Here is an 11700-nt window from a genome sequence, read left to right on the forward strand (position 1 = left end):
CGCAGACCCTGGGCTCGCGGACAGCGTCCGCAGGCAGAGTGGTCTGGGCGGTGACACGCACAGCTGCTGGCGTGAGGCACAGGCACAGGCTGTGCCATAGGGACGGTGAGCGGCCTGTCCCTCAGTGCCTGCAGCAGGCCGGCGGGGAGATTAGCCCTGGAGAAGCACTGAACCGTTACAGGAACTTGTCACCGAGGTGGGGCATGTTGCACAGAAACCTGGAATCACACAGCCCAACAGGCTCCATTCTTCCTACTGGGAACCATTGGAAACGGCAGCTCATCCTATGAAAGTACAGTCACAACAACAAACCACGTTCCTCAGGGAGTGTCTCCTCCAGACAGCCTCACTGCAGCCCCCGGTCAGAAGCAACCACTGAACCGATTGGGTAAAGATTAACTTAGCACTTTTCCTCCAGAAAGTATAAAAAACACTTGAAGTAGAAAGAACCCGTAGAGAACTAGGTTTACAGCATAAATGCCGGGTGACAGGAAGCGCCGTGGCTGGTCATGGTCGGGGGGCAGACCTTCACTTGGTGGTCGCAGGGTTCTTGGGGGGAAGCAGCTTGTAGGTGTTGAAGTAGCCCACCACCTGCTGGGGGATCTCGGCCAGGACACACTGGGCCAGCGCCTCCTTGGGAGCCTGGAGAACACAACCAGTGACTTCATGAGCAAACACGTTTTCACTGCTCGCCCCCCCCCCCACTTTTTTTGTTAATCCTCATCCAAGGATATCTTCCCCATTGATTTTTAGAGAGTGGAAAGGAGAGAAAGAGGGGGAGAGAGAGAGAGAAACATCAATAAGAGAGAGATACATCAATTGGTTGCCTCCTGCATGCACCCCAACCAGGGCCAGGGATCAAACCTGCAACCCAAGTATGTGCCCTTGACAGAGAATTGAACCCGAGACTCTGGTGCGTGGGTGACACTCTAACCACTGAGCATCCCTGGCCAGGGCTTCGCTGTCCTTTGATGAAGACAGGGATTCCGCACAGTCCCACCCCTGCGCCAGCACCCAGTCTCAGGGTCAGTCTGAGAGGAGGGGATGAGCTGAGGGTGCTGACCCCACCCACCTTGGCCCGGCTCTTTTCTGGCGCCAGCGTTTTGACATGCAATGACTCTTGTCCTTAACTTCAAATGCTGGTCTTTCATTCACTAACTATTCATTTTTTTGGCTTTTTATTTAGAAGTAATTATAGATTCATAGGAAGTTGCAAAAATAACAGACGTCCCATGTACATTTCACCCAGTTCCCTCCAAAGGTAATGGCTCTGTAACAACAGGACAATATCAAACCCAGGACAGTGACACCATCCAGTGCACAGCCTTTTCTGAGTCTCCCGTGTCATGTGCGCTTGTGTGTGTGCGCGTGCACGTGCTCGTGTGTGCGCGCGTGCACGCAGCTCTGTGTGCCGCCATCATCAGGCAGGTCTGTGTGACCACAATCAAGATACACAGCTGCCTCATCACCACAAAGACCCCCATGGGCTGCTCCTTAACCGCACACCGGCCAGGTCCTGCCCACGTCGCTGGATGGGGGGATGGCACAGCCACTCAGGGAAGCTCGACAGGCTTTTGCCAACTGAACACGCAGCTGCACTTCTGGGTACTTCCCCCGAGACGCATCCACACGAGCCTGTGCGTGATGTTAACAGCGGCCGGTGTGCACCCGGCACAACTGGAAGCAGCTGAAGGTGCCCTCAAACCACGTGCCCGCAGCACAGAGCCCCGCTCAGCAGCACGGAGCCCCGCTCAGCAGGAGGGAGCCCCGCTCAGCAGGAGGGAGCCCCGCAGCCGTAGCCTGTGAGAGAATCATCAGAGAAAAGGCCAGGCCCAAGGGCCACTGCTGTGTGATTGTATTTATGTAAGTTTCAAAATGATAAAATCAAAGAAGTGGAGACAAACTAGTGGCTGCCAGGGGTGAGGAGGGCTGAAGGTGGGAGGGGATGGGGGTGGCTGGGACAGGTGCCACTGGGCGGGCCCTGTGGGAGGGACCTTGCTGGTAGCAATGCGCCACTTTATGAGATGTTACCATTGGAGGAAACCGGTAAACAGTCTCCTGAGAGACTCGGCAAATCAGCCTCCAGCTGGTCAATTCATCGCATACGTGTGCAGAGACTGGGCTGTCAGGCAGGAAAAGAGGAGCTGTCCTTGAAGACAGTCACACACGGGCTGAACGACTAGCCACCCACTGCGGGAGGCACGCAGGTCCACAGCCTGAAGCAAACCCACCCACCGGCCAGCACCCACCCAGCCACCTGGTCGGAAGGGCGAGGCGCAGCGGTACTCACGTTCTGGAACTGTCGGAAAGGCACGAACTGCACGATGTCTCTATTGGCCACCTCACCCGACGGGGAGCGCAGGGCCCCGCTGTCGCTGTCCAGGAACTCCATGGCGCTGAAGTCGGCGCCGCCCACTCCGACTATGATGATGGACATGGGCAGCTTGGCGGCATTGACGATGGCCTGCCTGGTCTCGTCCAGGTCTGTGATCACGCCGTCGGTGATGATCAGGAGCACAAAATATTGCTGCCAAAGAGAAAGCACCGCCCATGAGCAGCTCGAGCTCCCGTGACACGGCAGCGCTGACACTTGCAGCTCGAGGACCCCCTGCTACGAGAGCCTGACATCTGTGCTGACAAGGAATTCACACGGAGACGCTGCACATTCATTACAGGGTGGCAGGGCACGGAACAGGCCGGCCTAAGTCCGCGGGAACAAGACGTGGAAATGCCTCCGGGTAAACGCCCAGCAGGCGCAGGCATAAACACTTCATTTAACTGAAGTGGTAAAGTCGTCCCCGTCAGAGTATCGGCCAAAGGAGCGAGTGTCAACTCTGACGGAAGAGGGAGGACTGTTCATCAACTAAAGAACACGTTACAATGGACATGGTGGGGGGTTCTCTCCATACTGTTACCTGATAAATCAACAAGTGGAAATGTCACACAAAGCTGTGACTCCATCGTTCGGGTCCTTCAAGTCTAGACTGGGAGTCGGATTTGTAACAGCAGCTCACGTGCTGAGTGTCCACGTGGCCCAGGCCCTGGGCACGTGACGGGAATCCCCCTATTCACTCTTCCCACACTGTGTGCGTCCTCGTCCCGCCTCACCCGAGAAAGCCGCGAGGGGTCTGCCACAGCACCCAGCCGCAGGTCTCAGAGACAAGACTTGTGGGTGGCTGCTTTGTTCTTGCCTGTTTCTAAGGATCACCGCCCCCACCGAGGGCGACGGTGCCCGCACTTAGAGCTCTGCGTTGGCACCTCGAGGTCACGGCACAGACAGTGGCCCGGAACAGGGCGGGCCCGAACCTCAGTCCCAGCGACCGACACTTACGGAAGCCGTCTGCTGCTGTGTGGCTGCAGCAGCAAACCTGGCCACGTGGTTGATGATCGGGGAGAAATTCGTCGGTCCGTAGAGCTTGATCTGAGGCAGGCAGGCCCGATACGCCTCCACGATGCCCTGGATCCCTGACAGAAAGAGCAGCGTTGGGAGTTCTCAGGCGCAACGCCACGCCCAGCACTCCCCCGGCCGATGTGATCACTTCAGACAGCCAGGCCCATACCCAGGACTCCTCTGAGCTACAAGGGCGGGCAAGTTCCACAGTCGTGCGCACCAGAAATAGAGTTTATTCTTGTGTTAGTACTTATCAATGTATCACTTTCCGTACCAACAGCTATAAACCCATTTCGCCCACCCTGTGCAGCACGCACCTCCACACCGCGTCCTGTAAGCCTCCCAGCCCAGGAGAACTGTGTTGTCACCCAAGCGAATCACTCTCTAGTCCACAGGACTGTTGGGGCGCTTAGCTTTGCTGCTCGGGACGGGACTCTGATGGGAAAGGGCTGTGGGAGAGGCTGCGCCATCACTCAACATTTAGAGGTGAGGAGGCAGCGTTGGGAATTCTCAGGTGGGTCAGATGGAAAGTGCCTGCACCTGTGCCCGCGGCTCGGTGCCACTGGTGCTTCCTGTCCAGGGTCTCCTCGCTGACTCAGCAGCGGTTTTCAACCGTGCGCTGCAGGAATTGTTAAGACACGCGGTACCTGACTATTTAGTCAGGGGCGCCAACCCCTTTTCCCTTAGATCAGCGGTTCTCAACCTGTAGGTCGTGACCCCTTTGGGGATTGAACGACCCTTTCACAGGGGTCGCCTAAGACCATCAGAAAACACATATATAATTACATATTGTTTTTGTGATTAATCACTATGCTTTAATTATGTTCAATTTGTAACAATGACATTGGGGTCACCACAACATGAGGAACTGTATTAAAGGGCCGCGGCATTAGGAAGGTTGAGAACCACTGCCTTAGATTGTCAAATAAAAATATGACAAGAGATGTCCGGTGTAAATAAATCAAAATCTTCCTCTTTTTTTTTTTGGTCAGATCCACAAAAAGTGTATTTCTGTACACTGCAGACTTTCGGAAGCTTCCATGTGCCGTGAGGAAGGCTGAACACGGGTGACGTGGAGGCTAAGCACTCAGGGCGGCTGCAGAGCCCACAGCCACGCCCGGGCCAGGGTCGCACTGCGCGCAGGTCCTGGCGTTCCTGGCGCTGGGACTAGCAGGCCTGCTCCCCTCTGCCTCGGGGCAGCACACCTGGGCAGCTGTGCACCCCGAGCCCCAGGTGGAGGAGAAACAGCAGGGCTGAGCCTGGGGACGAGGGCGAGTCACTGAGACCTGAGACCTGATGGCGGCAGCAGCCTGGGACAGCCACGTGGCCCCAGCCACAGCACCGCTGATGCACGCCAGGGCCCTGCTCCACCTGCCTGGCATTGAGCCAGACGCTCGGAAGAGACGGGAATTCTCTAGAAACTCCCACACTTGCTGTGATCATCAAGGAATCAGCCTCAGAAGGTGGTCAGTATAAAACCCAAACAGGTTTCTGGTTTTAAAATGCCCAGAAGAGTGAGCCACGGAAGAGAAGCGGGACGTGGTTGAAGGCTTCAGAGGCCTGGCCGCCCGTAACGGTAGGTCCCCACGAACCCCCGAGACCCCGGGCACTCGGGAAGGAACGGCCTCGTCAGCACGAGAACGAAACCCTCACACGAAGAGTGTTTTACATGCAAAGCTGAGCTGTCACCAGCGGTCAGTCCGTCTAGTAACGGCAATCATACTGACACAGGCAGCAGCAGGGCCTGCAGGAAACGAGTCCGCATCCACCGCAATAATACCTTCTTCCATTTCTCCCTCTCCGCTGGCTCTCAGTCTAAGGTGTACAAGCCATCGATTACATTTCCTCACCAATACTGCCCGCAGTCCCTGCACGAACACGGAACGGCCAAAAGCCTCCTGTGCCTTCTGGGAACAGCGAGACGTGCGATTTCCGGGCAAGTGCGCCCACTGACTGGGTAGGATCACTGGGAACAGGCTGTCTTTCCCCCACGGCGTCTGCTTTGTCTGAAACCCATGGACCGTCTGTTGCGGACGGAAACCTGGCGCAGAGCAGCCGCACCGCCGGCAGCCCAGAGGGGCTCCTGGTGCTCAGAATGAACGAATGGGACGAATGCCCACGTGAGCCATCGCACTCAGCTCCCACGGCCCTTCCGCCCCATTTCCTCACAAGCATGAGACACATGGCGACGGTGAGAAGGCCAGCCAGGCCCCAACGTGCACACAGGCCCGGGTCGGTGGGAGACGTGTCGGGAGAAGGAGGCGCCCTGGCAGCCCTCCCAACACCGCCTCCAGGGCTCTTCCCATGGGGACGAGAGGACGGCTCTGCTGTCGGAACCCACACGCCTGTCGCTGCAGGACGTCAGCTCACTGTCCACAGTCTGTGCCTCTGCCCACCTCCTTTCCCCTCCACACTGACACCGTTTTGTGGGGACTCGGCACGTGAGGTGGGTTCTCAGGGGGTGGGGGAAGCACCTGGATACGGGACGTCCCAGGGAAGCGTGAACCTCACGGTGGCCTCCGCGGAGGGAAGCTGCCGGAGCCGCCCGCACCGTGGAGACCACCTGTGTCCACGGTCCGGTGCGGGCCACTCCCTGCACAGCGCCCGCTCCTCCGAGGGCTTCAGAGACCCGTGACTGACTGCTCACTTCACAGAGGGTTTATTTTAAAATCAACTTACGTATACGTGAAAGGAACATGACCCTACTTATTGGCCGAGTCTCAAGACAGAGAATTCTTTTGTTCTGTTAAACCCTTTAAGGCAGGAGAGCGGGCTGGTGCTCTTCCCCAGCAGTGATGCCGCTCCTGCCTCCTGAGACAGGGCGAGTTGGTCACAGAGGCCGAGGGGGCGTGGGGAGTCCCCACCACAGGAGAGAAGTGGGCCCAGGGCGGCCTGGCGCAGTGCGCACGCGTCCACTCACCTTTGCAGTAGGGGTTGGACGGACTGAAGTTCATGGGGAACTCATGCGACACCTGCGAGGAAAGAGGGCTGATGAGCGGGCGTCGCTTCCCCGGGAAGCACAGCGTCAGGACGGGCCTCTCACCTGCCACTGAGGGGGAATCTGAGCTCCAAACCCAAACGCCGGGAACATCTTATCCCTGAAAGGAAAAGAAGACCGTTTTTTCAACAGAGTTTTATCTTTACTCATAATAAAACCAATGTGAGCTTAGTTTTTAAAATGCTTACATCTTTAAAAAAAGATAAAGATAAAAGATTACTCATAATTACCGGAGGAAAAAATGTTAATATGGCAATTCTCCTAAATATTTTTATGTGCTTTGAGGGAGAAAAATGTCTCTCCACGTATATTTATAAAAATGGAGCTTATATTCATACTTTTAACATTTGTTTCTACTTACATACTGTATATTCCATTGAGTAAATATGATAGCTAGATCCATAAAGCCCTAAAAACCACAACTCTTTTCATTGTTTATGGCAAACTCATTGGGCAGTCAAACTTGAGCTCAACCAACATGAGGTTACTTACAGTCACATAATATGAATATTCATACACTGGCCACAGAAACGTGGTACAAATGCCACATAAAAACGCTAATTTCCCATCAGGACATCCTCCTCTGTGGGAACTTATATCAGCTCTGGCACTGAGGACAGAACCTGTGTCACACATGCCAAACCCTTCTCCCTGCTTACAATCTGTCTTTAACTTTGTTTACCGTATCTTTTATAGTTTTTAATATTAATTAATGTGAATAAAAATTCTTTCACGATTTCTGCTTCCTCGCTGTCCGACTGTCAACAATCCGCACATATTTCTGCGGAACGTTCAGGGGTGTGTGACCGAAACGTCTAGTCCATCCGGAAATGTTCTGGAGCCGATGGAAGGAGCCGCTGGTCCCACAGGGGTGCCCTCAGCCCGAGCCCCACAGCTCCACCTGCTCCTCAGCCAGGCGGTGGGAACAGAAGCCACCTGCACTGGGAGGGCCACACACACCCCGGTGCCCTCCGCGTCCGCTGCCAACGCTGCCTGGCCCAGGGGGCGCTGCCCGGCCCAGGGAGGCACTGCCCGGCCCAGGGGGACGCTGCCTGACCCAAGGGGATGCTGCCCAGATCAGGGGGGTGCTGCCTGGCTCGGGGGGGGGGCGCTGCCTGGCCCAGTGGGGGTGCTGCCCAGCTCAGGGGGTGCTGTGGGTTGAGGCAGGCAGAGCTGCCTGTCTGTCTGAGACACGTGCCCCCCACAAGCACCACAGGGAGCAGACCTCCACTTGGCCCACACCCCTGTGTTGGGGGGTCCGTTTCTGTTTTGTCTGTAATGAATACAGAGCGGGCCTCACTGAGCTCAGTCCCGCCTTGAGCGCCTCTGTCCCAGGCTGAGCTCACACACCGGGCTGTTTCCAGACTCCTGCTCTGCTCCGGGGCACGCTCTCATCCGGTCGTAGCGCCCGGGCCTGTGGACGCCCCACCACCCGCTAGGACCAACTCCCCGCGGAGCTCCTTCCTCTGGAAAACCCCTCGGCTATTCTGAGTCACTTTTCCTTCTGGAAAATTTTAAAATTATTTTGTCAGGATTCTGTTGAATTTTTTATTAAAATCAATTAATTTAGGAAGACATTTTTATATCTTACATCATTATGACATCTGTCTATCTAGAATCCTGGCATATTTTTCCATTTAAAGAAATTTCCCTCTTTATCCCTCAGTATAATTTTGTAGTTTCATTCTCATTTTTTATTGCATTCTGAATGTGGTCTTTTATCCACAACTTCTTCAGTCAGCTATTGCTGGTTAGTGAGAAATCGCTGATCTTTATTTTATGTTGTATCTAACCACTTCAGAGGTCTCCCTCCCTCCTGTGGCACTCAGGTGTGAACACGTCATCCAGGTCTGCCGGAGGGGCCAGGGGCCAGGAGCCGGAGGGGACAGAGTGGACAGGGGCTGGAGGAAACAGAGGGGACAGGGGCTGGAGGGGATGGAGGGACCAGGGGATGGAGGGACCTGGGGATGAAGGGACCTGGGGACAGAGGGGCCAGGGGACGGAGGGACCAGGGGACGGAGGGAGCTGAGGACGGAGGGACCAGGGGACGGAGGGACCAGGGGCTGGAGGGACCAGGGAACGGAGGGACCAGGGGACGGAGGGACCAGGGGACGGAGGGACCAGGGGACGGAGGGACCAGGGGCTGGAGGGACCAGGGGACAAATGAAACGGAGGGACCAGTGTACGGAGGGACCAGGGGCTGGAGGGACCAGGAGACGGAGGGACCAGGGGACGGAGGGACCAGGGGACGGAGGGAGCAGGGGATGGAGGGACCAGGGGAAAAATGGGACGGAGGGACCAGGGTATGGAGGGACCAGGGGCTGGAGGGACTAGGGGACGGAGGGAGCATGGGACGGAGGGACCAGTGGATGGAGGGACCTGGGGATGGAGGGACCAGGGGCTGGAGGGACCTGGGTATGGAGGGACCTGGGGACGGAGGGACCAAGGGCTGGAGGGACCAGGGGCTGGAGGGACCTGGGATGGAGGGACCTGGGGACGGAGGGACCAAGGGCTGGAGGGACCAGGGGACGGAGGGACCAGGGGATGGAGGGACCTGGGGATGGAGGGACCAGGGGACGGAGGGACCAGGGGATGGAGGGACCAAGGGCTGGAGGGACCAGGGGACGGAGGGACCCGGGGACGGAGGGACCAGGGGCTGGAGAGACCAGGGGATGGAGGGACCAGGGGACGGAGGGACCAGGGGACGAGGGAGCAGGGGATGGAGGGACCAGGGTACAAATGGGACGGAGGGACCAGGGGACGAGGGAGCAGGGGATGGAGGGACCAGGGGACAAATGGGACGGAGGGACCAGGGTACTGAGGGACCAGGGGCTGGAGGGACCAGGGGATGGAGGGACCAGGGGACGGAGGGACCTGGGGATGGAGGGACCTGGGGACGGAGGGACCAAGGGCTGGAGGGACCAGGGGATGGAGGGACCAGGGGATGGAGGGACCTGGGGCTGGAGTGACCGGGGGACAAATGGGACGGAGGGACCAGGAGACAGAGGGACCAGGGGATGGAGGGACCTGGGGATGGAGGGACCTGGGGATGGAGGGACCAGGGGATGGAGGGACCTGGGGCTGGAGTGACCGGGGGACAAATGGGACGGAGGGACCAGGGGACGGAGGGACCAGGGGAGGGAGGGACCTGGGGACAGAGGGGACGGGACGGAGGGACCAGGGGACGGAGGGACCAGGGGACAGAGTGGACAGGGGCTGGAGGTGCGGAGAGTGGCCTCTGTGAGGCATGCTGCCCGTTCCGCCCTGTGCTCTGAGCCAACTCTGTTGAGTTAACGCTCCCTAAAGGCACCTTCAATGCAGACTTTCCACTGTAATACCAGTTTCAGAGTCACCATATAATTTTTGATGTTTTTTCTGAATTTGTGCCTATAATCTTGGTCGCGTTACTAATATCCTAACGATGTTTCTCCTCCATGGGGGTCAGTGCTGCCCAAGCTCGGCGTGGGTTTGTTGAACTCACAAAGAACCGCCCCTTCCTTCAGCTCAGGACCAGCGCGGCTTTGCCAGGACTTCCCGAGTGCCTGTGTCAGGGGAAGGAGCAGAGCTCCCGGAGAGGGCCCGGCCCCAGGGCAGCCCCTCCATCTCTCCCGTGAGGCCCAATCAGATGAACATCCTGTAGAAAGTGCCTTAGCGCGTCCACACGGTACAGCTGGACCCACTATTACTACGGTGTCTTTATTTCCCCTTCCTGTTCTTTAATTTCACTCTATTGCAAAGCTAGCTCATTTACATGCAATTCTTGTTGGACAATAAAAGCAGGTAAAGCCCTGCACAGGCTCAGTCCCCTCTACCTCGATGGGCCGCAGTCTCCGTTCTGACCCAAGAACCGCCTAAGACTCCTCCTTCCCACAGGTGAGTCCTTCCTTACTACCCTCGGCCGTGCCTGAGGCCGCCCTGCTAAGGTCTCACTCTGTACTGGGCCCCATTAGGACTTGTGACTGACATCTGTTTACGTCCAGCTATTTTCAATGGAGATACTCTGATACTCCGTTAGTCACAGGTCCTGGTTACATTTCCACTTTGGATTGTGTAAAAAGTGTTCTATAAGCACTCTTTTACTGTTGCTACGGGTTCTGCTGTAGCCACCTTTGCTTCTGGTTTGCTTGCATTTGCCTGAAAGAGCCATCTCCATAAACACCATGACAGGTTAATAAAAGCTCCATCAACAAGTGAGAGCTTTACTGTCAAGGAACAGGTGACATTTTATACCGGCCCTAACAGAACGAATGCACGTTTTCCCGTTGCTTAGCAAACCTCCAGAAGGACCTATTTAAATCCACCCATTGAGAATTTGTTCAAAATCTTTTACAGCAATTGGGTCACGTTATCCGTGGACACTTGTTCAAAGTCACGTTAAGAAGAAGACTTTATGGCTGCGCAGGAACAGCCGTGTTAGAACCAGTGTCTGCGTGTTTGAGGCTGTGCCTCCTGGACTTCAGCCCCTCCGACGCCTTTCCCTGAGTAACCCCCGGAAACCGGGGCCGCCACAGCCGGTGGCTCTCAACAAGCACCTGCAGAGCGGGGTCAGAGGTCAAAGTCAACACTGACATTGCCCCAAGGAGAAAGACAAGGTCAGACGAGACATTTCAGCAGCCTGTCCCGCACGATCAGAGAACACGCAGGAGACACACACCTCCGGGGTGAGGACACGGGCGATACTCACGCGTCGTAGTCTTGAACGACCACCCCCACGGACCAGATGGCGGTCAGGTACTCGTTCACACCATTGGGGCTGATGTAATGAAGGGAGTCGGGGGACCGCGGGTCCCCATTGGAGCCGGTGAAGTCCACCCCCACCTGCAGGAGACAATCAAGAAGCAGGACGTCTGCACTGGTGCGGGGAGGGCGGCAGAAGACGGGTCCTCGCCCGCAGACCTCCCGCTTCCTCTCAAACACCCGGGACACAGGAGTGTCCCGCCAGTCACCCAGGCCCCAGCCCAGACAGCCTGCGTTCTGTCTGCCAGACACTTAAACGTGAATCACTACCAAACATGTGAAACGAGGCATGTGGCCCGCCGGCCATGAGTTTGACATGCTTGCACTACACCAGGACTGCACCGGGACTGCACCGGGACTGCACCGGGACTGCACCACGACTGCACCAGGACTACACCAGGACTGCACCTGGACTCTAGGAGACTGCACGACTGCACCACGACTGCACCGGGACTGCACCGGGACTGCACCACGACTGCACCAGGACTACACCGGGACTGCACCTGGACTCTCCGAGACTGCACCACGACTGCACCACGACTGCACCGGGACTGCACCTGGACTGCACCGGGAC

The 11700-nt window shown here is 57.0% G+C and overlaps 1 protein-coding gene across 1 annotated transcript in view; it reads right to left on the bottom strand.

Moving 5' to 3' along the window:
• Positions 1–253: 253 nt before the first annotated feature.
• Positions 254–11700, bottom strand: part of CPNE3 (copine III) — a 34773-nt gene continuing 23326 nt past the window's right edge. The window contains exons 12-17 of the mRNA XM_005880346.2: positions 11074–11207; positions 6435–6489; positions 6312–6363; positions 3332–3465; positions 2291–2527; positions 254–642 (exon numbers count right to left, since the gene is read on the bottom strand). Of these exons, the coding sequence (XP_005880408.1) occupies positions 529–642; positions 2291–2527; positions 3332–3465; positions 6312–6363; positions 6435–6489; positions 11074–11207 (726 nt within the window). The 3' untranslated portion in view covers positions 254–528. The remainder of the gene's footprint in view (positions 643–2290; positions 2528–3331; positions 3466–6311; positions 6364–6434; positions 6490–11073; positions 11208–11700) is intronic.

This window comes from Myotis brandtii, unplaced genomic scaffold (genome assembly GCF_000412655.1).
Source record: "Myotis brandtii unplaced genomic scaffold, ASM41265v1 scaffold634, whole genome shotgun sequence".
Classification (NCBI taxonomy): Eukaryota; Metazoa; Chordata; class Mammalia; order Chiroptera; family Vespertilionidae; genus Myotis; species Myotis brandtii.